The 27,188-nt window shown below is 43.8% G+C and overlaps 1 protein-coding gene across 7 annotated transcripts in view; it reads left to right on the top strand.

Annotated features, from left to right (window-relative positions):
• Positions 1–27,188, top strand: part of dapk1 (death-associated protein kinase 1) — a 280,231-nt gene that overhangs the window by 169,801 nt on the left and 83,242 nt on the right. For all 7 annotated transcript variants that reach the window (XM_070882090.1, XM_070882084.1, XM_070882078.1 and 4 more), the window contains exons 15-17: positions 8,326–8,424; positions 13,971–14,168; positions 19,505–19,702. In XM_070882090.1, the coding sequence (XP_070738191.1) occupies positions 8,326–8,424; positions 13,971–14,168; positions 19,505–19,702 (495 nt within the window). The remainder of the gene's footprint in view (positions 1–8,325; positions 8,425–13,970; positions 14,169–19,504; positions 19,703–27,188) is intronic.

Raw genomic sequence — 27,188 nt, 5'->3', positions numbered from 1 at the left:
GCCTTTTATAGGCCGCTGCCTCTCTCGACTCCCGCCTCTCCCCGGACTGCTGAATCCGTCTGGTGAATCTTCGCTGCACTCCTACAACAGCAAGAACGTCCTTTCTCAGATTAGGAGACCAAAACTGAACACACTATTTCAGGTGAGGCCTCACCAAGGCCCTGTACAACTGCAATAAGACCTCCCTGCTCCTATACTTAAATCCCCTAGCTATGAAGACCAACATATCATTTGCCTTCTTCACCGCCTGCTGTACCTGTATGCCAACTTTCAATGACTGATGAACCATGACACCCAGGTCTCGTTGCACCTCCCCTTTTCCTAATCTGCCACCATTCAGATAATATTCTGTCTTTGCATTTTTGCCCCCAAAGTGGATAACCTCACACTTATCCACATTATACTGCATTTGTCCACTTACTTAACCTGTCCAAGTTATCCTGCAGCCTCCTAGCGTCCCCCTCTCAGCTCACACCGCCACCCAGTTTAGTGTCATCTGCAAACTTGGAGATATTACAATCAATTCCTTCATCCAAATCATTGGCCCCTGCCCCTCCCAAACTTCGCTCCTTAGCCACCGACTTCATCTCTCTCCCCAGCCACTGTTTCGGACTGCGCCAGACTCTTGCAACCTCAGCATCCTGATCATCTGCAAGCTGTTTTTCACTTATTACCCTCTCTATCATAAAGATCTTTCACCTCTGTAGCATCACTCATCCATGCCCCTATCTCAGTCGCATCCACCACTGAAACATTTATTCATGACTTTGTCACCTCCAGATTCAATTATTTCAGTGCTCCCCATTCCAGGCACTCATCTACCTCCCACCATAAAATCTATTTTGTCCAAATCGCTGCTGCTTGTATTCTACCTATGCACCAAATCGTATTCGCCCATCATCCCCATCCTGGCTGCCCAACATTGACTCCCACATCCTCGACAACTTAAATTTGAATTCCTCATGCTTCTCTTTAAATCTCTCCACAGTCTCAGTGAGCTAATCTCCTTCAACTCGACAAACCTCCACCCTCCAATCATTCTGTTGCTCTGAGTCAGCCTCTTGTGCATACCTCCTCCCTTCACCCCACCACTGATAGCTGACTTTAGCTGCCAAGCTCCCACATTGTCTGGTATTTCCTCCATAATCCCTCTGTTTCCCTCCTTCTTTAAGACTCTCCTTAAAACCCATGTGTTCAACCAAGCTTTTAGTTACCCTTCCCTAATAATATCTGCTTCTCTGGGTCATTGGCCATTTTCCTCGCATCCCTGTGAAGTACCTTGCGCTGTTTTTCTACATTGAAGGCATTATATAAGTGCAAGTTCTTCCTTCATCCTTTCCTTTTTCATGTTGTTCTATAACATCATCATCATCAATATGCCTGGAACATTTCTTTCTTTATCCAGGCCTAGGAGGCAAAAGCGAAATATTGATCTTAATTGATGGGTAAAATAATTCTGTATTCTTGGAATCATACAATAATACAACACAGAAGGAGGCCATTCAGCCCATCGCATCTGTGCTGGCTGTTTGAAAAAGCTATCCAATTAGTCCCACTCCCTCGTTCTCTTCCCACAGCCCTGAAAATTTTCCCTATTCAAGTATTTATCCAATTCCATTTTGAAAGTTTTTATTGAATCTGCTTTCACCACCTTTTCAAGCAGTGCATTCCAGATCATACCAACTTGTGTAAAGAAATGTTTCCTTATGTCGCCTGTTGTTCTTTGCCAATCACTGTAAATATGTGTCCTCTGGTTACTGACCCTTCTTCCTAGTCTATCAAAAGCCTTCATAATTTTGAACACCTCTGTCAAATCTCCCCTGAACCTAAGGAGAACAGTCCCAGTTTCTCTAGCCTCTCCATGTAACTGAAGTCTTCCAGTCCTGGTACCATTTCTCGTAAATCTCTTCTGCACCCTCTCTAAGGCCTTGACATCCTTCCTAAAATGTGGTGCCCGGAATTGGCCACAATACTCCAGCTGGGACCTAACCAGTGTTTTTTTTTATATAAAGGTTTAGCATAGTTTCCTTGCTTTTGTAATCTATGTTGCTATTTATAAAACCACGGATCCGGAATGCCTTTTAATTGCCTTCTCAACTTGTCCTGCCACCTTCAAAGACTTGTGTACGTACACCCCTGAGGTCTCTCTGTTCCTGCACTTCCTTTAAAATTGTACCATTTAGTTTATATTGCCACTCCTCATTCTATTACATAAATGAATCACTTCACACTTCTCTGCGTTAAATTGCATCTGCCACGTGTCTGCCCATTTCACCAGTCTGTCTGTCCTTCTAGAGTCTGTTACCATTCTCCTCAGTGTTTACCACATTCCTGTGTTTCGTGTCATCTGCAAACTTTGAAATTATGCCCTCTATGTACAAATCCCACCATGCCAGCTGTGGAATTTAAATTCAGTTAATTAAATAAAATCTGGAATAAAACTGTATCAGTAATGGTGACCATGAAACTACCAGATTGTTGTAAAACCCCATCTGGTTCACTAATGTCCTTTTTTTAGAAGGAAATCTGCCACCCTACCTGGTCTGGCCTGGCCTATGTGACTACAGATGCACAGTTTATTCTTTACTGACCTCTGAAATGGCCCAGCAAGCCACTCAGTTGTATCAAACCGCTAGGAAAAACCAGAATAAAACTGGCGGACCACCCGGCATCGACCTAAGCACCGGATTCAGACACTTCGAAGGCACACCCAGCTCAGTCAACCCTGCAAAGTCCTCCTCACTAACATCTGAGACTTGTGCCAAAATTGGGAGAGCTGTCCAGCCAGTGTCCCAGATTCCGCCATCATTATCCCTAGGTACGTCCTGTCCCACCGGCGCGACAGACCCACCAGAGGTGGCGGCACAGTAGTATACAGTTGGGAAGGAGTGGGCCTGGGAGTCCTCAACATTGACTCCGGATCCCATGAAGTCTCATGGCATGGGTAAGGAAACCTCCTGCTGATTGCCACCTACCGCCCCCCCACCCCCGCCTCCCCCCTCAGCTGATGAATCAGTAATCCTCCATGTTGAACACCACTTGGAAGAAGCACCGAGGGTAGCAAGAGCACAGAATGTACTCTGGGTGGGGGACTTCAATGTCCAGCACCAAGATTGGCTCAGTAGCACCACTACTGACTGAGCTGGTCGAGTCCTGAAGGACATAGCTGCCAGACTGAACTTGCGGCAGATGGTGAGAGAACCAACACGAGGGGAAAAACTGCTTGACCTCATCCTCACCATTCTACCTGTCGCAGATGCATCTGCCCGTAACAGTATTGGTAGCCGTGACCACCGCACAGTCCCAACTTCATCCTGAGGACACCCTCCATTGTGTTGTGTGACACTATCACTGAGCTAAATGGGATAGATTCAGAACAGATCTAGCAGCTCAAAACTGGGCTTCCATGAGATGCTGTGGGCCATCAGCAGGAACAGAATTGTATTCCACCACAATCTGTAACCTCATGGCTTGGCATATCCCCCACTCTACCATTACTATCAAGCCAGGGGACCAACCCTGGTTCAATGGGGAATGCAGAAGAGCATGCCAGGAGCAGCACCCGCGTACTTAAAAGTGAAGTGCCAACCTGGTGAAGCTACAACACAGGGCTAGATATATACTAAACAGCAGAAACTACATAATATAGGCGGAGCTAAGCGATCCCACAATCAACTGATCAGATCAAAGATCTGCAGTCCTGCCACATCCATTCATGAATGGTGGTGGACAACTAAACAATTAATGGGGGAAGAAGGCTCCATGAACATCCGCATCCTCAATGGTGAGGGAGCCCAGCAAACGAGTGCAAAAGATAAAGCTGAAGCGTTTTCAACCATCTTCAGCCAAAAGTGCCGAGTTGATGATTCATCTTGGACTCCTCCCGAGTCCAGTTAGTTCAGCACAGACCGGGATTGAACTGAGGACTCGACTATTGTTTAACTGCTCTGGCCTGTTGAGCATCCCTAGTTTTAATCGCTCCACTGTTGGTGGCTGTGCCTTTAGCTGCCTGGATCCTATGCTCTGGAATTTCTTCCCTAAACCTCTCTGCCTCTCTTACCTCTCTTTCCTCCTTTAAGACACTTATAACCTACCTCTTTGACCAAGCTTTTGGTTATCTGCCTAGTTTCTCCTTATGTGGCTCGGTGTCAAAATTTGTTTGATAATGCTCCTGTGAAGCACCTTGGGATATTTTACTACATTAAAGGCACAATATAAGTGCAAGTTGTTGTTGCTCACTGAATTAACTTGCTGAGCAGTCTGTGGAACTGCGGAGCTTATCTGTATACGTAACCAAGTGTAACAACTGCAGAAAAAATCCAATTTCTTCGTTCAATGTTTTGGGAAATTAAGTGTTTTGTTTTTGTTAATCTAATTGTTAAATCATAAAAGTCTAATATTACAGCTATACAAGGCTGTGCATTATGATAAAGATTGACAGGAACAAGGTACAGAATAAGCTGATGTGACAGATATGAGTCTGTGAAGTGGTGCAGGATGACTGGGTGAACATAATCTGCAATAGCTGGGGGGGAATGAGGGATTAGCTGAAATCAGAAATTCCATGTGGTTAATAACTATAAAGGGTATAATATCTTAAATTGAGTCTTTGTGTAGAATATAATCCATAAAGCTAGTTTTGCTTGATTATGCACCCTACAAAATGATCATAAACAATCTGACTGTTGCTGATGTTTTGGTGTTGGTTGCTGTTTCCAAGAATTTTTGTCCACAGCACTGAGAAATGTAGCAGAAGAAATAGTTCAGAGGCTGCTGGGTTGAAGTAGTCAAGTAAAGAACCATATTTGTTGTGAGGAAAGGTTCCTAGTAGATCTTTAGAAATATTTCCAAAGGCTTAACTGAAATGTTATTTTTACATCAACTTGCAAGTGACTCAATTGGGGGTGGGTGTGAGAATGAACAATGCCAGTGCATTTTTGAAAACAAGTGCTGATTGATGGTTCATTGGCATAGAGCTGTGTTAGCGTGAATGTTTTCCTGCAAGAATCACTCGACACTCTGGGTCGGTTCCAACGCCAAAACGGCTTTTATTACGCCGGCGGGGAGAGAGCCTCTGGTCCAACTCCAGGCACTCCACTCCACCGAACAAAGAAATTCATCGATATTGATATGTTTTACAATAGTTCTTTACAGTTACTCAGCCCACTTTGGCTGGACACAATCCAATCATAATGATTATAGATTACATATAGGTTTAAATGGGCCAATAGAATTAACCCTGGTACATCAGGGGGCTGCATGATCAGTTTGTGACAGTTGTGGGCTGATCCCTATCCGTGAGATGCTCTCCAGGCCCCCTTAACTTCGTTGCTCATGGGTTCTGCAGTGCCTAGCTCCTTACCTCTATGGTTGCTAGGCACCCTATATTGGGGTCACTGACTTGAGGACATTCCGTACTAGGTACCGCAGTGTTCTATATACTATCTTGTCTCAAGCTGTTGATTCAAGATATTCCTGAGACCAGGCTTTGCAGGTTCAGTGCTCAGTCAACAGCTTTAGCTAACTTGGCTAACCGAGCCCCCATCATGCTTTGCTAAGCCCCCTGGCAGCCATTTTATATTTGGCTAACATTTTAAACATATATACATACATATATATTTGTATATCCAGCAGGTGCCTTTGCCTTCCTACAACAAGCTGGCATGTAATTAGCCATTGATATAAGCATGAGAGATTGAGTTAGAAATATTTGCTGGTCAATTTTTCCATTGGAATGTTTAAAAGTTTACAGTGTCCTTGAATTACTTTAAATCTTGGAATTCATATACTAATGAGATTTATTAAACATTTATGATCTTTATTCTGAAAAGTATTAATGTTTAGGTAAAGAGAAGACTTCTCTTGCTCAAGGTGGACTCCCTGATATAAGGAGTCGACACCCGCCCTCTCGTATAGCGACCATGGAATCACTCAGACGGAAACTTCGGTTCAACCGGTTTTTATTCAAGCATGCTAGGGAAGGGTTCCGATGAACACTTCCCCGATCAGAGGTTTTACAATTACAATTATACAGTTTTTCGAGGTGTGCGACCCTCCTACAAAACCACTGATTGGCCTACTACTATCAGCGATGTTTCATTGATTCGTTGACCCTCATCAGACTGGCTTTGAGTGGTTCTTCCCCACCTGTCCATCTCCCATCACATGTCGCCCTCCCGGAATGTGTTATTCAGTGGTGTCAACTTTGCCTCAGTTCCTCATGACATGTTGATTAATTTTGTTTCCAGGGTGGTGCCTCCTTATCCCTCTCCCAAGAACGCTAGTCAAAACTGCGTCAATACCATCCTGTTCCCATGCTGCTATAATCTCTCTTCCCAAACATTTTACTGTCCTTGTTCTGTACTGAATATATAAGTTTCCATGAGTCTGTACTACGGTTAATACACCGGATGGTTCATTCACCATCAAACTTTGCAACATAGCAAGCTTTGCTGCTTCTCCTTCTTAAAACCCATTCAAGCAAGTGTATAAGTGTGCTTTACATACATAAGCGAGTTTTACATACAATTACAATCTCTACCATAAAACACAGGAACTCCAGATTCCTCAGAACATCCTAATACTGATGAGCCCTACAATTTGGACCATGTGTCCGATCAATTCACTACATTCAGTATCCACTTTAGTGACCGTCTGTCCATCTGTCTACTTCCACTTTAGTGACCGTATTTTATCCCCTTACAATTAATAATCATTGTGGCTGTCTACAAGTAGCACATCTACTAAAGTGCTTCTTGCAACCAAGCTGACAGAGCAGGTTGACAGCAAGAGGATGCTGGGGAGGAAATAGGAACCCAAGCAGTGTATGTGATAACAGTGGGCTGGTAGAGCAGTTAGCAGTGAATTAGATCACTTGTAAAACATTGGGGAGAGGCAGTGCCATTCCTAATAACAAAGCTGGCGGGAGGAAGAGAAGATGGCATAACAGAGGGGACAAAGTTGAAGCACTGATTGTGCTGAGGATCAGGAGCAAGAGCGAGCAGCAATTTGGGGATATGCTGGTAGCAGTGGTGGTGTCAGTAAGATGAAGGACTGCAAGCGGGGAAAAAAATAGCATTAGCTGTCGGGAAGCAGTGTGGAATTTTTTTTATTCCGTCCACTTCAAAGAGCAGTTAAGAGTTGGTGTGGGACTGGAGTCACGTGAATGGCAAGTTTCCTTCTCTAAAACCAATTGAGTTTTTAAAGACAATCTGACCACTGGTCATTTTTACTGATATTAGCTTTTTAATTTCCAGATTTTTTTAAACTAAATTCAAATTCTCAATTTTGAGATCTTGCTATCCAGTAAAATAACCACTACACCACCATACCCATTATGGTATGTTAGAACTTGACACTTCGTTTTTATACTTTTGTTGGGATGGTGGTGGAGATCGAAGTGGGAAGCTATTATGTTTTGGCAGTTGCATCTTGGAGAATGCTTTCTCGTAGGATGTGGTGCTATTTAGTGCTTTGCTTATCTCACCAAAGATGTGCAGAGAAACGGAGACTAAAAAAACTTAAACAATCATGAAGAAATATATTGTGAAACCACTGAACCAAAGATCAGGCGTGTGGAAACAAACAGAAAATGTAGACATTTTAACAATTATATAGATCGGTATCGATGAGTTGAACATTTCAGTTCAACTGCACATTTCAGTATAAACTGCACTGATATTGGAGATTTTGCTGCCAGGATGCAAGGATAAGTGAGTTACTTAAAGTTAAATTCAAATGTGAACATTGCAGAACTGCGCATATGAAAGAAAAATGCCAAGATACGACAACAATCTCAAACAATTTCAAATTATTCAATCTGTAAAAAATGTAAATAAGATTCTACAAACCCACTTGCATACACAATTGCGCTTGTTTAGGATTGCTTGACAAGAGGGTGACCTAATTATAGACATGCTTACAAAATCTAATTCTTAGATCAATTGAACTTCCCAATGTTCTGCTTTTCCCTCCTCTTTCCCTCCCCCCCCCCCCCCCCACCGCCACTTCCCACAAGCAAATTTTGGGTTGTTTCTGGCCTTTTATTTTGATTTCCTGTAGGTTCAACTGAATTAAGAGCTGCTGGATTATCAGTTCTGTAATTATTTACTCATCCAACAGTATTCTATTTCTGCTTTAGTGTTTAAAGCAGCGAAGTACTGGTGCATTTTTAAATACTTTGTATTCAGAAAGCCCCACTGCAAATGGTCCTTATTATGAAATTAGTCCTTATAAATGAAAGTTAAACTGTGAATAATATAGTGGATTTCAATTTATTTGCAACCGGATTTTATAATTTTTCGTTTTGTTTATATTTCATTGCAGTCTGGTGAAACAGCCCTCCACGTGGCAGCCCGTTATGGTAATGTGGAAGTGGTACAGTACCTCTGCAATGTTGGGGTTAATCCAAATCTTCAAGACCGGGTAAGAGCTTACAAAATAGATATACTGTCTTAAAAATGTCATTTCAAAGATATCGCAATTCCTACCCCATATTGACAATAAAATTTAGCTTGGGTTTTTTGGGTCATCCATTTTACTGGTACTTGCACATAATTGATGATCACAAAGTGAATCAAGCTAATTCATGATCACAAAGTGAATGTGGAAGAGAACTAGAATAAAGAATTATGCTCGGAATATAATCTAGTATTGTCTCTCATTCCAGCCATTTCTCTTCCAAAGAAATCATTAAGGAACTAAGTTTGATGGTTTGTAACAAATGAAAGTTGAAAAGTAATCCCGACATTCTTAAAGTGAAACTGTATTGATAAGGGTTGCTGTTTACAAGCAAGTTCCAGAACTAGGAAATGTATATGCATCTATTGTCCTATAAAACAGTAAGCACTTTTTAAGTGGCTTTTATCCATTAGATATACATCACTTCTGTAGACTGGGATAGATGGAAGTCGACAAACATGCCCTAAACTATGAATCAAGAAGGATGTGTAGGTTTTAACATTGGATTTCATACATCTTGTAATATCCCTTTTATTCAATTTACACAGTTGCCTTTTTTCAAAAAAAAAATGTCTTTCTTCACCCTGTTCTGAAGATGGTGATTCTTGTTGGAGTACTGTTTTATGGGTGCCATAGCCCTCTAGTACCTCATCCAAATGGCCATTCTTCATGTGAGTCTGGACATGGGGTGTTGAGAGGCTATTTAACAGTGGGAGCATCACATTTGGGTCTCAGTCTATCTTGAACTGATGTCCACATAATACATTCCTACAAGAGTTATTGAGAATTGATCTATTTGTTGAACCTTCCCTTTCATAGCCTGGGAACAGTGAGGCCGATTTTGTTGTGCCTCAATTACTTGCTCAGTTGGATCAGGCATCTTGCCCAGTTTGTGCGGTTTAGTAGCACATCTAATGATGGGTATAGTTTACATAGTTATCAGTACTCGAGGACAGAAGTAGCATTTCTGTATTATATGCAGAATACCGATAATAGTATTTTCCCTTTCTTCTTCATGTGCTGGCAATTTCATGACCATTCTTGTTTTTTTCCAACACAACGCACCATTTGTCAACTGAGGAAATGGATGCGCAAATTGTTTCCTGATTTCTGTTAATACTATTCTTGCTCCCTGTTAGGGGACAGTCTCTAATTTTTTTCCCTTCTTCCCTCTGGAAATTGGAATCAAGAATTTGCTTATAGGAAATGAATTAAATGCCCTTTATTGTTAGAATGTGGATTTTTTTTTTTGTTGTTTTCAGCAGAGGGCACATAACAGCTGCAAGGGGTATGTCTGTGTGTGGAGTACAATATCTGCTACTCAACACTATAAATAAGAGAATTTTAAGGTCAATCTGTTGTGCTCCCGCATGCTGTATCATTGAATGGCAGGAAACCTATTTGAACCCACAATTCCCTGCACAACGTGGTCTCAATCTTGGATATATGAAACATAGAAAATAGGTGCAGGAGTAGGCCATTCGGTCTTTCGAGCCTGCACCACCATTCAATATGATCATGCAACTTCAGTACCCCATTCCTGCTTTCTCTCCATACACCTTGATCACTTTAGCCGCAAGGGCCACATCTAACTTCCTTTTGAATATATCTAACGAACTGGACTCAACAACTTTCTGTGGCAGAGAATTCCACAGGTTCACAATTCTCTGAGTGAAGAAGTTTCTCCTTATCTCGGTCCTAACTGGCTTACCCCTTATCCTTAGACTGTGACCCTGGTTCTGGACTTCCCCAACATCGAGAACATTCTTCCTGCATCTAACCTTTCCAATCCCGTCAGAATTTTATGTTTCTGTGAGATCCCCTCTCATCTAAATTCCAGTGAATATAATCCTAGTCAATCCAGTCTTCATATGCCAGTCCTGCCATCCCGGGAATCAGTCTGGTGAACCTTCGTTGCACTCCCTCAATAGCAAAAATGTACTTCCTCCAAATTAGGAGACCAAAACTGCGCACACTACTCAAAGTGTGGTCTCACTAAGGCCCTGTGCAACTGCAGTAAGACTTCTCTGCTCCTATACTCTAATCCCCTCGCTATGAAGGCCAGCATGCCATTTGCTTTCTTTACTGCCTGCTGTACCTGCATGCCTACCTTCAATGACTGATGTACCATGACACCCAGGTCTCGTTACACCTCCCCTTTTACTAATCTGTCACCATTCAGATGATCTGCCTTCGTGTTTTTGCCACTAAAGTGGATAACCTCACACTTATCCACATTATACTGCATCTGCCATGCATTTGCCCATTCACCTAACCTGTCCAAGTCTCCTTGCAGCCTCCTAGCATCCTCTTCGCAGCTCGCACTGCCACCCAGCTTAGTGTCATCTGCAAACTTGGAGATATTAAATTCAATTCCTTTCGTTTAAATCATTAATGTATATTGTAAATAGCTGGGGTCCCAGCACTGAACCTTGCGGCACCCCACTAGTCACTGCCTGCCATTCTGAAAAGGACCCGTTTATTCCCACGCTTTGCTTCCTGTCTGCCAACCAGTTCTCTGTCCACGTCAGTACGTTACCCCCAATACCATTTGCCTTAATTTTACACACTAATCTCTTGTGTGGGTCCTTGTCAAAAACCTTTTGAAAGTTCAAATACACCACATCCACTGGTTCTCCCTTATTCACTCTACTAGTTACATCCTCAAAAAACTCTAGATTTGTCAAGCATGATTTCCGTTTCATAAATCCATGCTGACTTGAACCGATCCTGTCACTGCTTTCACATCTTTAATAATTGATTCCAGCATTTTCCCCACCACCGATGTCCGGCTTTTTTTTCTCTCCTTCCTTTTTTAAAAAGTGGTGTTACATTAGCTACCCTCCAATCCATAGGAACTGAACTACAGTCCATGGAATGTTGGAAAATGACCACCAATGTATCTACTATTTCTAGGGCCACTTCCTTAATTACTCTGGGATGCAGACTATCAGGCCCTGGGGATTTATCAGCCTTTAGTCCCTTCAATTTCCCTAACACCATTGCCTGACTAATAAGGATTTCCCTTTATTCCCCCTTCTCGCTAGACCCTCGGTCCCCTAGTATTTTCGGGAGGTTATTCGTGTCTTCCTTAGTGAAGACAGAACCAAAGTACTTGTTCAATTGGTCTGCCATTTCCTTGTTCCCCATTATGAATTCGCCTGAATCTGACTGCAAGGGACCTACGTTTGTCTTCACTAATCTTTTTTTCTTCACATATCTATAGAAGTTTTTGCAGTCAGTTTTTATGTTCCCTGCAAGCATCCTCTCGTACTCTATTTTCCCCCTCCTAATTAAACCCTTAGTCCTCCTCTGCTGAATTCCAAATTTCTCCCAGTCCTCCGGTTTGCTACTTTTTATGGCCAATTTATATGCCTCTTCCTTGGATTTAACACTTTCCCTAATTTCCCTTGTTAGCCACGGTTGAGCCACCTTCCCTTTTTTATTCTTACGCCACACACGGATGTACAATTGTTGTAGTTCACCCATGTGATATTTAAATGTCTGCCATTGCCTATCCACTATCAACCCTTTAAGTATCATTCTCCAGTCTATCCTAGCCAATTCACGTCTCATACCGTCGAAGTTTCCTTTCTTTAAGTTCAGGACCCTAGTCTCTGAATTAACTGTGTCACTCTCCATCTTAATTAAGAATTCTACCATATTATGGTCACTCTTCCCCAAGGGGCCCCGCACGACCAGATTGCTAATTAATCCCCTCTTGTTACACAAGACCCAGTCTAGAATGGCCTGCTCTCTAGTTGGTTCCTCAACATATTGGTCTAGAAAACCATCCCTTATACACTCCAGGAAATCCTCCTCCACAGTATTGCTACCAGTTTGGTTAGCCCAATCAATATGTACGACAAGAGAGGGATTAGACCCAAGGCCAATAATTTCTCTGCAAGAAAAGATGCAGAACATCCTGGGAACTTCTCATACATCTCTCAATAGCCAGTGTGAGTAGATCTGGCAGAGTTCCCTCAACTAGAAAATTGTGCGAAGCTTCCATCAGCAGTGAGAACATTTTACAGAAATAATACAAAATTTGTTTCTGTTCAAACTACTTGCAATTAGTGATTCATGCGTGCATAAACTATGTTGAGCAATTTTATTGAAGCTCAACCAGTGGATTTACAGCACCATAGGTAAATGTGACCCCTAATAGTGATATGTTGAACCTAATTGTCTGTAACAGTAAAGTCACCCACTGATTTGGTTTGAACAATGCAAATTTAGCCAGTACTGATTATTTAGCCCATGGACAATAAAAATAAAGAACCATAAATGTTAGCGAAGACCCTTGACATTTATGGAATACTCAACCGAGCATAAAGGCTCTGTACTTTACTTTAATATTGCGAATTCAGAGTTCGCAATTATACTATTCATGAACAGTTGCAGCTCAGGTATGCAAGGGCAGGTTAAATGATCTTTCAAATGCTTTTCAGTGTAACTTTCATCATACAGTGACAGTGTGAGTGAATGTTGCTGTTAGCTGTCTTTTCCTTCCCCTAATTTACCCCCTGTGCTAAGGTATGGTAATGTACAGGAGTGGCGTATTTGTGAGCGACCCCTTGACTGTTGTCAACAGGCTGTTTGCCTACAAGGCCCATCACACTCAAACCTGATTCTGTCCCTGTGCAATATCCGCATGTTTGCGCTTTAGCAAGGGCTACTTGATGGATATAAGGAGCAGAGATCCTGGATGATAGGTTTTCTCATCGCTGTGGTTTTGGGTGAGACCAGCTAGAATCGAACCATGCACTCTCCGGTCTAATAGCACATCGTCTATTGCGTTTACCAGTTCAGCTACTGGATGAGTCCATTAGCTATATTTTATTTTTCTTTCCATTCTTTAAAAAAAGAAATCAGAATTTTGACACTACCATACAATATCACCATCAGATATAGATGGGCAGTCTGAAGGCCATTCACCCCACCTTAGCTGATCCACCCTAACATTCCCCCATCACAACACCTGACGGTGAAATGATTCTCGGGTTTTCATCTTCACTGCCCTAAGTGGAAATCCATTGCATGGGTTGATCACTCTGTAAAGAGGAACTTCGTGACATCCATTTAAAAACAATCATGGATGATGTATGATTTTTGAAAATGCTGAATTAATGTTACTTAAATAGTGTTGCAACGTTTTATAAATTAAACTAACTGGTCAGCCAGTTAGACTGTCCAGTTCCACAAACTGACCATCATAATTCTATCTCTCACTCGAATGCCACTTAGCAACAAAGTTATGTCAAACCACAAAGAGTGTAATTGGGGGTAATGATAGTTGCTTTAATTTGTTTGTTTCCGTGTGTTTTAAGTACTTGAAGTTTTCCATTATTTCTGCTATTTATATATGATCTGATTATACCCTTTGTGTGAATGGAGCCATTCTGTCTACAACTTTGATTCATTGCACAACAGAACTTCCCATTCCAACATGTGTTTAATTTATTCACTGTTTTAAAAATTGTAACCTTTTTTATTTTCCCTTGCACTAGGACCAAGAAACCCCTTTGCACTGTGCAGCTTGGCATGGTTACTATGCTGTGGCCAAAGCACTCTGTGAAGCTGACTGTGCTGTTAACATTAAAAATAAAGAAGGAGAGACTCCCCTCCTGACTGCAGCAGCGAGAGGCTATGTGGATATCGTGGAGTGTTTGATGGAACATAGTGCCGATATAGATGATATTGACACGGTCAGTTCTGAACATAGGAATTTTATTTGAATTTCCAACTTCATAATGTTATAAGTCACTTCCTTCAGGAGATGATTGATTTTCACATGCACTCTATGGTTCATGTGTTTTTCTATAGGCTTTGCCACTAGCAATGGAGCTAGTTAATTGGAATCTTGGTTATGTGTTAATGCTATTTTGGTAATAAAGCCAGTGAAGACCACTGTTGCCATCAGTGACTACTAGCACATAGTGCTGCTCTTTTCCAGTGTTCGTAATAATCCCGTATTGTTTACATTTGTTCTTGCGAAAGTGATATTACCACAATGGTCATGTTGTTTTGTTCTTGACATGTGCAGGAATTGAGCACATGACTCACCAGTGAGTCACATCCTATGACAGTGACAGCAGACCCATTCTCACCAGATTGCAGTTATGATGTGATGTGTATTCTGATTTCTTCCTGCTGTAAGGAAGATGAGCACGTTTACACTGACACTTGTTTAGTTAGGATGGCTGGAGACCAGCAACCATGCACAGGCATCCCATGTTTACATTGTTAAATCTGGCTCTTATTCCAGCAGCAGAATTGTAAACGCACAAAGAAGTGAATGTACAATTCTGCTGCTAGGATGAGAGCAGGATTACAAGAGAAAACACACGGAGTCACACATGGATGCCAATCTCCTGCAATCCAAAGTAAATAAATGCCATTGTAAGAGCACTTTTTGGTTATAGTCTTCTGCTGAAATCATCATCTTAGGCGGTCCCTCGAATCGAGGATGACTTGCTTTCACATCAAAAAGGCATGTGTTCAATGAGTTCACAGGTGTTTCAATGAAGGACCTAATATTCCAGGTCCCGAACTGCATATTGAAGGGTGGAAGATGCTCGTGCGTGGATTTTCTTTTTAATGTGTGGTGTCTGCAGCACACCAGCCACCACACGGGCTTGACAGAGCTTGGTCTTGGTCCAGTGGCAAAGGTTAACCAAGACCACTGGAGACCAGCTCAGCTGCACGGACCTCATCATAGGCAGTCCTTTGGAATCGAGGAAGACTTGCTTCCACTCTTAAAATGAATCCTTAGGTGGCTGAACAGTCCAATACGAGAACCACAGTCCCTGTTCCACCACAGGTGGGACAGATAGTCGTTGAGGGTAAGGGAGGGTGGGACAGGTTTGCCGCACGCTCTTTCCACTGCCTGTGCTTGATTTCTACATGCACTCAGCGATGAGACTCGGTGTTCAGCGCACTCCTGGATACACTTCCTCCACTTGGGGCGGTCTTTGGCCAGGGGCTCCCAGGTGTCAGTGGGGATGTTGCACTTTATCAGGGAGGTTTTGAGGGTGTCCTTTAACATTTCCGCTGCCCACCTTTGGCTCGTTTGCCGTGAAGGAGTTCCAAGTAGAGCGCTTGCTTTGGGAGTCTCGTGTCTGGCATGCAGACAACGTGGCCTGCCCAGCGGAGTTGATCTAGTATGGTCAGTGCTTCAATGCTGAGGATGTTGGCCTGGTCGAGGACGCTAATGTTCGTGCGTCTGTCATATCGCAGTGTGGGCTGGCCCATGCTGTCCCCGAACTCACACCTCTTCTGGTCCCCGAACTCACGCCTCTCCTGGGCCGCAATCTCTTGCCGCTCCTGCGCCCAAACCTCGCAGCTCCTGCTGTCCCTTCCCATGCTCCAATCACCGACATCTAAACCAGTCGCCCTTTGCACTGCCGTCGCCCTCCTGCACCAGCTCGCGCTGTACGTTGAAATGGAATGCCGCCACGCTGTCCAGGGGCGCTCACCACTCTCCTTTTATGGCCCCGACCTACCGCTGGTGTTCTCACGCAGGTCGGGACCACCACACTGAAATCACCAAGCACCTATATACAATGAGTGAGAATGTACAATGTAAGTGTAACCCTTGTGTAAGTAGGATTCTTTGTTGCTCTGCACTGAATTTGATATTTCTGCAACCATTGAGTTATTTCACATGATGTGTGATGGTCGCAAGCACGAGATTTTCTTTCCCACAATTACCAAAGTAAGCAGAAATGGCCAGCAAATTGCAAAAGTCTTAAGTTTGTCAAAATGATACATTTGGACTTTCAAACCTTTGCAACCAGTGAGCTAGTACACATCAAAAAACCACAAAGGAACCAAAAGGTCAGGTATAGATTTTCTGTAATGCTTCAAATGGAGAACTTAAGTCAAATCCTTACAATGTTTACTGCAGTTAATTTCTAGGTTATATATACAAACTGTTTTCTAACCTCTGAAATTGCAAGTGACCCCTTAAGATATAAATTAATGTTATGGTAGAGAGTCATATAGACCGGGAAGATCTTGGCTACAATCCTTGGAAAGCAGCAGTTGGATGAGGATACAACCCAGTTGGTATGAGGCTGCTCACTCTCGCTCAGTGCACATGTGAACGTGCACATGTATGGCCGTTGGTAGTTACTCTCCAATCTCTCAGTTGATGGATAGGTAGGTGAGCATGTAACTGTGGAGCCATAGCTCAGATATTGCTTTTGAAGAGGAAGAGTTGGCTCAACTGGGTTAAGCAGTGAGTAGCCCATGCATATGTAGACCAGCAAGGTGTTAAATTTGATCCCTGGACTGTGCTGAGCTTGCTGATCTCCATGTGCGGGAGTAACGGTGCTACAATTGGTTGCAGCACATCTTGTTAGTGTGGAAAACCAGCCAGAATTCCTGCTCCTGATGGCTGGAACTTGGGCAAGAAAGCAAAACTTGACCTGTGTTGTGAAGCCATCGCCCAGCAAGAGGTAACATCGCAAAGGGTGTAGGGGGGGAGATGGGGAATTACTGAGCAGGAAAAATAAATGGAGAAAATTGGGAAGAGAAACTGGTGAATGGGAGTGCTTTGCAGTTTCTGTACTCCAGGGGGCTGAAAACGAAGTTCGCAGATTTCAACCAATAGCTATGCTGTTTATTTGCAAGTTGGGCCTATAGTTGCTTCCTTACTCGTATTTTTAAGAAGTTTCTAAAGTAACACCTGGGGCATTTTTACAAAGACCTTCTTGCTTTTGCTTCAAAATTTCCTGCGTATGTGATCAATACACACATTGTTAGCAAAAGGCACATCGGTTAAAATATTTCTCTATTTAACATTGAAACTTCTCCATCACAACCAGTTAGGTGCTGGTGCTGCGGCCAGTTTGCCCCTGCCCACACGGGGTCCGGTTTTCGCCCCGCCCACACGGGGGCCTGGTTATATATACGCACACGCACACACGCCCGGTTTCTCCCTCCCACCCCCACCCCACACATGCACATGCCCGGTCCCACCTCCCCCCCACACACACACACACACACACGCACACACATGGAGACCCGGTTTCCCCACCCCCCCACACGCACACGCACGCGCGCGGAGGCCCGGTTTCCCACCCCACATGCACACGGAGGTCCGGTTTCCCCCCCCCCCCCCCCCCCCCCCACACACACACACGGGGACCCGATTTCCCCATACACACACACACACACACGGACACGGGGGACCCGATTTCCCCCCCCCACATACACACATACACACACACACACACACACACACACACACCCCACCGGCCCAGTTTCCCCACTGCGGGGCCGCCATGCTCAAGGACATTCTTGGTACTACCAACAAGTTGCTAAAACTCCCATCAAGTGCACCACTAACTCAACTGCTTGAAAGTTGGAATTGACGGGGAGTAGTCTGCCATTTTATTTGGAATTTTCCGAGATCCATCCCTTTTCTATGTCGGATATGCCCTTTTCATAATGAAATCTTTACCGCATATTGAATAGAAATTGAACTGAACCGGTTTTTGGGTCGAGAATCGGAGCCGCGGAGGCACAACTTCTGCTGAGTCAGGGGAGCACTCCTGCACGTGGTGGCTGAGACAATCAACTTCTTGCCTTTTGGGTCGGAGCCGCTGGCAAATCCTGAGCAAAGCAGGCTTGACTCCTACCTCGCTTTGTGAGGTGACACATTTCAAAAGGGTGATTTAACACGCACCATCCCCTAATTTACATATTCAAGGGGTCTAACACCTATACGCAAGATAAGGACTCATGGGGTTGGGTTAATGTGTTTAACATGGATAAAGGATTGGTTGAGAGTAGGGATAAAAGGATCATTTTCAGGTTGGCAGGCTGTAACTAGTGGGCTACCGCAATGATCAGTGCTGGGGCCTCAGCTATTTACAATCTATATTAATGACTCAGTTGAAGGAAACGAGTGTAATGTATCCAACTTTGCTGATGATACAAAGCTAGGTGGGAAAGTAAGCTGTGAGGAGGACGCAAAGAGCTTGCAAAGGGATATAGACAGGTTAGGTGAGTGGCCAATAAGGTGGCAGATGGAGTATAATGTGGAGAAATGTCAGGTTGTTAACTTTGGTAGAAAGAATATTTTTTTAAAGGGTAAAAAACTATTAAATGTTGGTGTTCAGAGAGATTTAGGTGGCCTTATACAGGAAACACAGAGTTAGCATGCAGGTACAGCAAGCAATTGGGAAGGCAAATAGCATGTTGGCCTTTATTGCAAGGGGGTTGGAGTACAAGAGTAAGGAAGTTTTGCTACAATTGTACAGAGATTTAGTGAGACCACACCTGGAGTACTGTGCACAGTTTTGGCTTCCTTATCTAAAGAAGAATATACTTGCCTTGGAGGCGGTGCAACGAAGGTTCACTAGATTGATTCCTGGGATGAGAGGGTTGTCCTTTGAATAGATTGGGCCTATACTCCCTGGCGTTTAGAAGAATGAGAGTTGATCTCATTGAAACATACAAGATTCTGAGGGACATTGAGAGGGTAGATGCTGAGAGGTTGCTTCCCCTGGCTGGAGAGTCTAGCACTAGGGGGAATAGTCTCAGGATAAGGGGTCGCCATTTAAGACTGAGATGAAGAGGAATTTCTTCACTCAGAGGGTTGTGAATCTTTGGAACTCTCTACCCGAAAGGGAAGTGGATGCTGAGTCGTTGAGTATATTCAAGATGGAGATAGATAAATTTCTGGACTCTGGGGGAATCGAAAGATATGGGGATTTGGCAGGAAAGTAGAGTTGAGGCCATAGATCATCCATTATCTTATTAAATGGTTGAGCGGGCTCGAGGGGCCAAATGGCCTACCCCTGCTCCTAATTCTTATGTTCTTTAGGTGTCCGCCCAGGATGATGTAAAAATGAGCCACACAAATGTGGCAGTAGGACCAGTACCTATGCAGATTGGATGCAGTCGGTACCATTGCTAAATTGGTATGCTTTGCGCCCATTTCACACCCGAAAAACGGGCGGAACACGTGGCAGTTTCAACTCCAATATGTTTTACTACAAAGCTGTAAATGTGTGTATTTCATTTTTTTCAGGATGGTCACACAGCCCTGCACCTAGCAGTACGAAGATGTCAACTAGAGGTGGTGAAGTACCTATTAAATCAAGGATGCTTCATGGATGTACAAGATCTACATGGTAATTCCGCGCTACATGTAGCCTGCAAAGATGGCAACATAGCTATCGTTATGGCTCTTTGTGATGCAAATTGCAACCTTGATGTAACTAATAAGGTAATGCCATTATCATTAATGCTTTTCTATTTTAATACATGTTTTGTTTTATATTTGCATTTCCCTTCTGTAAGACTATATTAGAATACACAATTGTATAATACATTATCATTACAATCAGATTTTACCATTACAATTAAATCTCTCAGCTTCTTGCGGGAGAAACAGGGACATTAGTAACATTAGTAACTTGTGATTAATAAATGTCATAGAAACATAGAAAATAGGTGCAGGAGTAGGCCATTCAGCCCTTCTAGACTGCACCGCCATTCAATGAGTTCATGGCTGAACATGCACTTCAGTACCCCCTTCCTGCTTTCTCGCCATACCCCTTGATCCCCCGCGTAGTAAGGACTTCACCTAACTCCCTTTTGAATATATTTAGTGAATTGGCCTCAACTACTTTCTGTGGTAGAGAATTCCACAGGTTCACCACTCTCTGGGTGAAGAAGTTTCTCCTCATCTCGGTCCTAAATGGCTTACCCCTTATCCTTAGACTGTGACCCCTGGTTCTGGACTTCCCCAACATTGGGAACATTCTTCCTGCATCTAACCTGTCTAAACCCGTCAGAATTTTAAACGTTTCTATGAGGTCCCCTCTCATTCTTCTGAACTCCAGTGAATACAAGCCCAGTTGATCCAGTCTTTCTTGATAGGTCAGTCCCACCATCCCGGGAATCAGTCTGGTGAATCTTCGCTGCACTCCCTCAATAGCAAGAATGTCCTTCCTCAAGTTAGGAGACCAAAACTGTACACAATACTCCAGGTGTGGCCTCACCAAGGCCCTGTACAACTGTAGCAACACCTCCCTGCCCCTGTACTCAAATCCCCTCGCTATGAAGGCCAACATGCCATTTGCTTTCTTAACCGCCTGCTGTACCTGCATGCCAGCCTTCAATGCCTGATGTACCATGACACCCAGGTCTCGTTGCACCTCCCCTTTTCCTAATCTGTCACCATTCAGATAATAGTCTGTCTCTCTGTTTTTGCCACCAAAGTGGATAACCTTACATTTATCCACATTATACTTCATCTGCCATGCATTTGCCCACTCACCTAACCTATCCAAGTCACTCTGCAGCCTCATAGCATCCTCCTCGCAGCTCACGCTGCCACCCAACTTAGTGTCATCCGCAAATTTGGAGATACTACATTTAATCCCCTCGTCTAAATCATTAATGTACAATGTAAACAGCTGGGGCCCCAGCACAGAACCTTGCGGTACCCCACTAGTCACTGCCTGCCATTCTGAAAAGTCCCCATTTACTCATACTCTTTGCTTCCTGTCTGACAACCAGTTCTCAATCCACGTCAGCACACTACCCCCAATCCCATGTGCTTTAACTTTGCACATTAATCTCTTGTGTGGGACCTTGTCGAAAGCCTTCTGAAAGTCCAAATATACCACATCAACTGGTTCTCCCTTGTCCACTTTACTGGAAACATCCTCAAAAAATTCCAGAAGGTTTGTCAAGCATGATTTCCCTTTCACAAATCCATGCTGACTTGGACCTATCATGTCACCATTTTCCAAATGCACTGCTATGACATCCTTAATAATTGATTCCATCATTTTACCCACTACTGAGGTCAGGCTGACCGGTCTATAATTCCCTGTTTTCTCTCTCCCTCCTTTTTTAAAAAGTGGGGTTACATTGGCTACCCTCCACTCCATAGGAACTGATCCAGAGTCAATGGAATGTTGGAAAATGACTGTCAATGCATCCACTATTTCCAAGGCCACCTCCTTAAGTACTCTGGGATGCAGTCCCATCAGGCCCTGGGAATTTATCGGCCTTCAATCCCATCAATCTCCCCAACACAATTTCCCGACTAATAAAGATTTCCCTCAGTTCCTCCTCCTTACTAGACCCTCTGACCCCTTTTATATCCGGAAGGTTGTTGGTGTCCTCCTTAGTGAATACCGAACCAAAGTACTTGTTCAATTGGTCTGCCATTTCTTTGTTCCCAGTTATGACTTCCCCTGATTCTGACTGCAGGGGACCTACGTTTGTCTTTACTAACCTTTTTCTCTTTACATACCTATAGAAACTTTTGCAATCCGCCTTAATGTTCCCTGCAAGCTTCTTCTCGTACTCCATTTTCCCTGCCCTAATCAAACCCTTTGTCCTCCTCTGCTGAGTTCTAAATTTCTCCCAGTCCCCGGGTTCACTGCTATTTCTGGCCAATTTGTATGCCACTTCCTTGGCTTTAATACTATCCCTGATTTCCCTTGATAGCCTGTAATCCTGTAATACTATCCCTGATTTCCCTACATTGGCGCCCAGCCTGGCAACGCCTTTTTAAAATTCTCATCCCCTGCAAAGGAAACACTACTCATCACTGGATGGACAATACGAACTTGGTCAGGGATGTAGACTTTGGGTGAAGACAGTGATTGAATTCAGTTCTCCTGTAATCCTGTAACAGCACTGTTACCTCTGGAATCCCCCAAGGATCTATCCTTGGATCCCCTTCTATTTCTCATCTACATGCTGTCCCTCGGCAACATCATCCAAAAACATATCTGGTTCCACATGTTCACTGACAACACCCAGCTCTACTTCACCTCCATCTCTCTCAAACCCTCCACTGTCTTTGATTTGTCACATTGCTTGTCCAACATCCAGTGCTGGATGAGAAGAAATTTCCTCCAACTAAATATTGGGAAAGACCGAAGCCTTGTCTTTAGTCCCCATCACACACTCCATTCCCAATCCATCAACTCCATCCCTCTCCCTGGGAACTGTCTGAGGTTGAACCAGACTGTTCGCAACCTTAGTGTCACATTTGACCCCGCGAGGAGCTTCTGACCACACATCCAGTCCATCACCATGACCGCCTAAATCCACCTTCATAACATCGCCGGACTCCATTCCTGCCTTGGCTCATCTGCTGCTCAAACCCTCATCCATGCCTTTGTTACCTATAGACTTGACTATTCTAATGCTCTCCTGGCCAGCCTCCCATTTCCCACCCTCCATAAACTTGAGCTCATCCAAAACTCTGCTGCCAGTATCTTAACTCAAAGCAAATCCTGTTCACCCATCGCCCCAATGCTCACTGACCTACATTGGCGCCCAGCCTGGCAACGCCTTTTTAAAATTCTCATCCCTTGTTTTCAAATCCCTTCATATGCAACATTTTGCAGTAAAAACAGAAAACGTTGGAAACACTCAGCAGGTCAGGCAGCATCTATGGAGAGAGAAACCGTGTTAACATTTCCGGTAAGATGGAAGGTCATCGACCTGCAATGTTAACTCTCTTTCTTTCTCCACAGGTGCTTCCTCACCTGCTGAATATTTCCAACATTTTCTGCTTTTATTTCAAATTTCCAGCATCCGCAGTATTTCGCTTTTATACTAATGTGACATTTTGCCTTGGCTTTTTGCTCCTACCCCCAATTTCTTTCGCCAGATCTTGAGTGAACGAAGGCAGAAGGTGACTCGGGGATAGGGTCTGCTGGGTCCTCACCTCCTCACTATTTCCTACAGGCCGTTTGTGTTAGAGCAAACTGCCCACTCATATCTAGGTGGTTGCATGGTAAAGATCTGCAGATTAAGGATTCATAGACTCTGCCATGTTTCCCACCATCAGAATGATACTGGGGCTAAAAGGGTTAAATTATGAGGACGTTGCATAGACTAGGTATGTAATTGAGGTGTTTAAGATGATCAAGAGAAGATGGAGAGAAACAATTTCCTCTGGTGGGATGTATCCAGAACAAGGGTCACAATCTTAACAATAGAGCTAGGTTGTTCAATGGTGATGTCAGAAAGCACTTCTTCACAGAAAGGGTAATGGAAATCTGCACTCGCTGCCTCAAAAAGCTATTGAAGCTAAGTCAATAAAAAATTTCAAGACCAATTGATAGATTTTGTTGGGCAAGGGTGTTAAGGGTTACAGAACCAAGGCGGGTAGATGGAGTTAAGATACAGATCAGCCATGATCAAATTGAATGGCGGAACAGGCTCGAAGGGCTGAATGGCCTACTCCTGTTCCTATGTGCAAGTGCTTTCAGAGCGCTGCCATACACCAGCCCCAGTAATAAAATTAGACATTTTGGAACAGGTAACTCAGTGTCCACTGCACTGCAGCCTGCCCCAGAGGCCAGGGTTCACACCTCCTGTATGTAAATAATCTCGGGACTCGAAATTAAACCCGGGTCAGCGAGAGATCGTGAGTAGATGGACCATCCACCTGCTAGAAAGGCTAGCAATAAAGGAGGGAGCAGAAAGCATAGGCCATTATTTCAGAAAGTTTGCTGCATTACAATGATGAGCAAACTTCTGCTGGAGCTGGACTGTGGAAAGCATTCTGGTAAAAAAAATGGAGGTTGGTGAATTGTAGCTAGCAGGGCAGTCTTGGTGTTCAGCTGACAAAAGCATGATGTACATTGTAAAATGTAGCAAATATCTTACACTGTTTATTTGTTCTCGGGATATGGGTAAGGCTGGCATTTATTGCCCATCCTTAGTTACCCTTGAGAAGGTGGTGGTGAGCTGCTGCCTTGAACCGCCGCAGTCCGTGCAAAGAAGGTGCTCCCACACTACTGCTGGCTAGGGAGGTCCTTCTGGGCACCGAGATAGCTCTGTTCAGGCATGTGAGGAGCTCCACTCCTGATCAACTTTATTTGTTTTGAGGATGTGGGGAGTTGAGCAGATTCCCGCAAGCACTTTTTAAACATGGCTCCTCCCTATAGTGGAGTGTTAAGACAGCCTTTCCGAGGGAATCTCTCACCATGCGCTCTGGAGTTATACTGTCTCTTCTGCATCAGAATTCTGTAGGTGTGTGTTTTGCTTTATTGCAAAAGTAACAGTGTTACACTTTACATTGCCATCTGCTTTTTTTATATTTGTTCCTGGGATGTGGGCGTTGCTGGTGAGGCCAGCATTTATTGCCCAGCCCTAATTACTGTTGAGAAGGTGGTGAGCCGCCGACTTGAACCGCTGCAGTCCATGTGGTGAAGATACTCCCACAGTGCTGTTAGGGAGGGAGTTCTAGGATTTTGACCCAGCGACGCTGAAAAAATGGCACAATATTTCCAAGTCAGGATGGTGTGTAACTTGCAGTTGATGGTGTTCCCATGCATCTGCTGTCCTTGTCCTTCTAGGTGGTAGAGGTCGCGGGTTTGTGAGACGCTGTCAAAGCTGCTAAATACAGCCATTAAGCCTCCATTCCAATACTCGTGTTTCATACATATTGCACTCTTTCTAGTCCACACAAAAACAATCAGCAAAACCAGATTTCTTCATGTTTACCAGATGGCTGCATGTTTAACAATGATAAGCGATACTTCTTTTTTCGTTCCTAACCAAATGTTTTTGAACTAAAGATCAACTGTGCATAAATTGCTTCCTGTTTTATTTTCTTCAAAGATTTTTCTCTCTTCCAAAGGCAATCATTATACTAGGATGAGGTTCCGTGGGGACCTGAAATCCCCTGGAACCTCACCCAAGGGGCCACTCTTCATGTGTGAGCATAAGCATTAGCAACTGTCAGCCATCACAGCTGAGCCATTTATGTCCGCCCTTGTTATCTATGTCTAGCAGAAATTTCTGGATAGTGATCAGTGCAGGAACTTGGGTGGATAGTGTGTGCATCAGTCGTGTCTTTCACCAGCATAAACGGATAAAACCTAGGACCTTCATGGTCCGTATGTCAATATAACACCAGACACTGGGCTCAATTTTCCCCCAAAGCCATTTTTTGGGGGGCCCAACCACGGCAAAAAAAATCATCCAACTTTCCCCGTTTGAATTGTTCATTTTGGCACCGCCTAGCCTGTCCTTTAGCTTTGGGGTGGTGCCTAAGGTCTGCACCAAAAAGATCGGGTTGCCAGGGTAACGAGGGACACACTGCGGAGTGAGGCTGGAAAGTGGAACTTGCAACACATTCTGGCCAGCTCACAGCAACGTTACACATTGCAGCAATATTCCATCATTAAATTATTAAAATGTTTATGCCAACAGTCTATCCTCCCCCCGTATCCGGTGCCATTCCTAACCCTGGCCAAAAAGCTTCCATCCTCTCCCAATGCCGGTTGTCACAGCTAGCCCTGGCCGATGGGCCTCCCCCTCCCGGTGCTGGTTGCCGCTGCTAGCTCTGGCCGAAAGGCCTCTTAACTCTGGCCGAAAGACCTCACCTCCCTCCTCTTACACCACCCCCCCCCCCCCCTCTGCCGCTGCTGTCCGGGCCGTGAAACTGCTGTGCTGATTCTCTTACCTGCGCCAATTTTGTTAACTGCCCAGAAGGTTTTCCAAGAGTGGTCACATACGCCATCCTAAGAAAAATTGGAGTAAATCGGAGCTGGCCAAACTTGCTTAAATGGCCAGAATTGGCGCGGCTGGCAGGTTACACCGACAATGAGGTTAAAAAAAAATCGTAACCTAAAACAATCCTACCTAAATGAATTACGCTAGCGCAGAAACTTTAGGGAAACTTGGAGATTTTAATTTACTCCAAAAAAAAACGGTGCATGCCAAAAAAAGGGCGCAGATAATTGTGGAAAATTGAGCCCAAATTATAGTGGAGTGGTAAGACAGCCTCCAAGATCTCACATACCAGGACATAATGGGAACTTTCCCATTATTTACTGGTCTTCCTCAATGCTCAATGGTATTGCGTTACTCAAGTCAATGTTTTAACCATTTTAAAAATTGTTCTTGAATATTTACATGCTTTTGGAATTAATATTTAAGAATTTCCATTACTGCATTGTTACTCCAATTAAACAATATTTTTAGTTTCACTGCATTATAAGGGTGCATTCACACCACCTTAGTGTCACTAAGAAATCCAGGACAATGGCAGATTGAAGTGATCTCTAGACCCGACTGTCTAACCCATCACCCAGTAGTTTCAGACCTGAACTGCTGATCTCTCACTCGCTGTAGTGTAAATGCAATCCACTGTAGTTGAGTCCAAAAGAGCAAAGTTTAGTGAGGTGAAGAAAAGACAATTAAACTGGGGGAAAAAAACAATTACCTACTCCCATGAACCTTCTGGGGACAAAGCACTTGAAATAATTTTGACGTTTAAATAAAACCAGGTATTTTTGTGTCGCACGCATCATGGCCAGGGGAATTCCCAGCATTCAGATCAGATTTTGAAACTGCCTGTGTGAAATGAGGCCTCCAAACCCAAAGGTGGATGAATTAACTGCGCAGATAGCAGTTAACGGATACGATGTGATTGGCATCAAGGAGACATGGCTCCAGGGTGACCAAGGCTGGGAACTCAACATCCAAGGGTATTCATCATTTAGGAAGGATAGACAGAAAGGAAAAGGAGGCGGGGTGGCATTGCTGGTTAACGAAGAAATCAATGCAATTGTAAGGAAAGACATTAGCCTGGATGATGTGGAATCGGTATGGGTGGAGCTGCGGAATACCAAAGGGCAGAAAACATAAGAACATAAAGAACATAAGAATTAGGAACAGGAGTAGGCCATCTAGCCCCTCGAGCCTGCTCCACCATTTAACAA

This window comes from Pristiophorus japonicus, chromosome 1, assembly GCF_044704955.1.
Source record: "Pristiophorus japonicus isolate sPriJap1 chromosome 1, sPriJap1.hap1, whole genome shotgun sequence".
Lineage (NCBI taxonomy): Eukaryota > Metazoa > Chordata > Chondrichthyes > Pristiophoridae > Pristiophorus > Pristiophorus japonicus.
The sequence above is the reverse complement of the archived record's forward strand: the minus strand, read 5'-3'. Positions and strand labels throughout refer to the sequence as shown.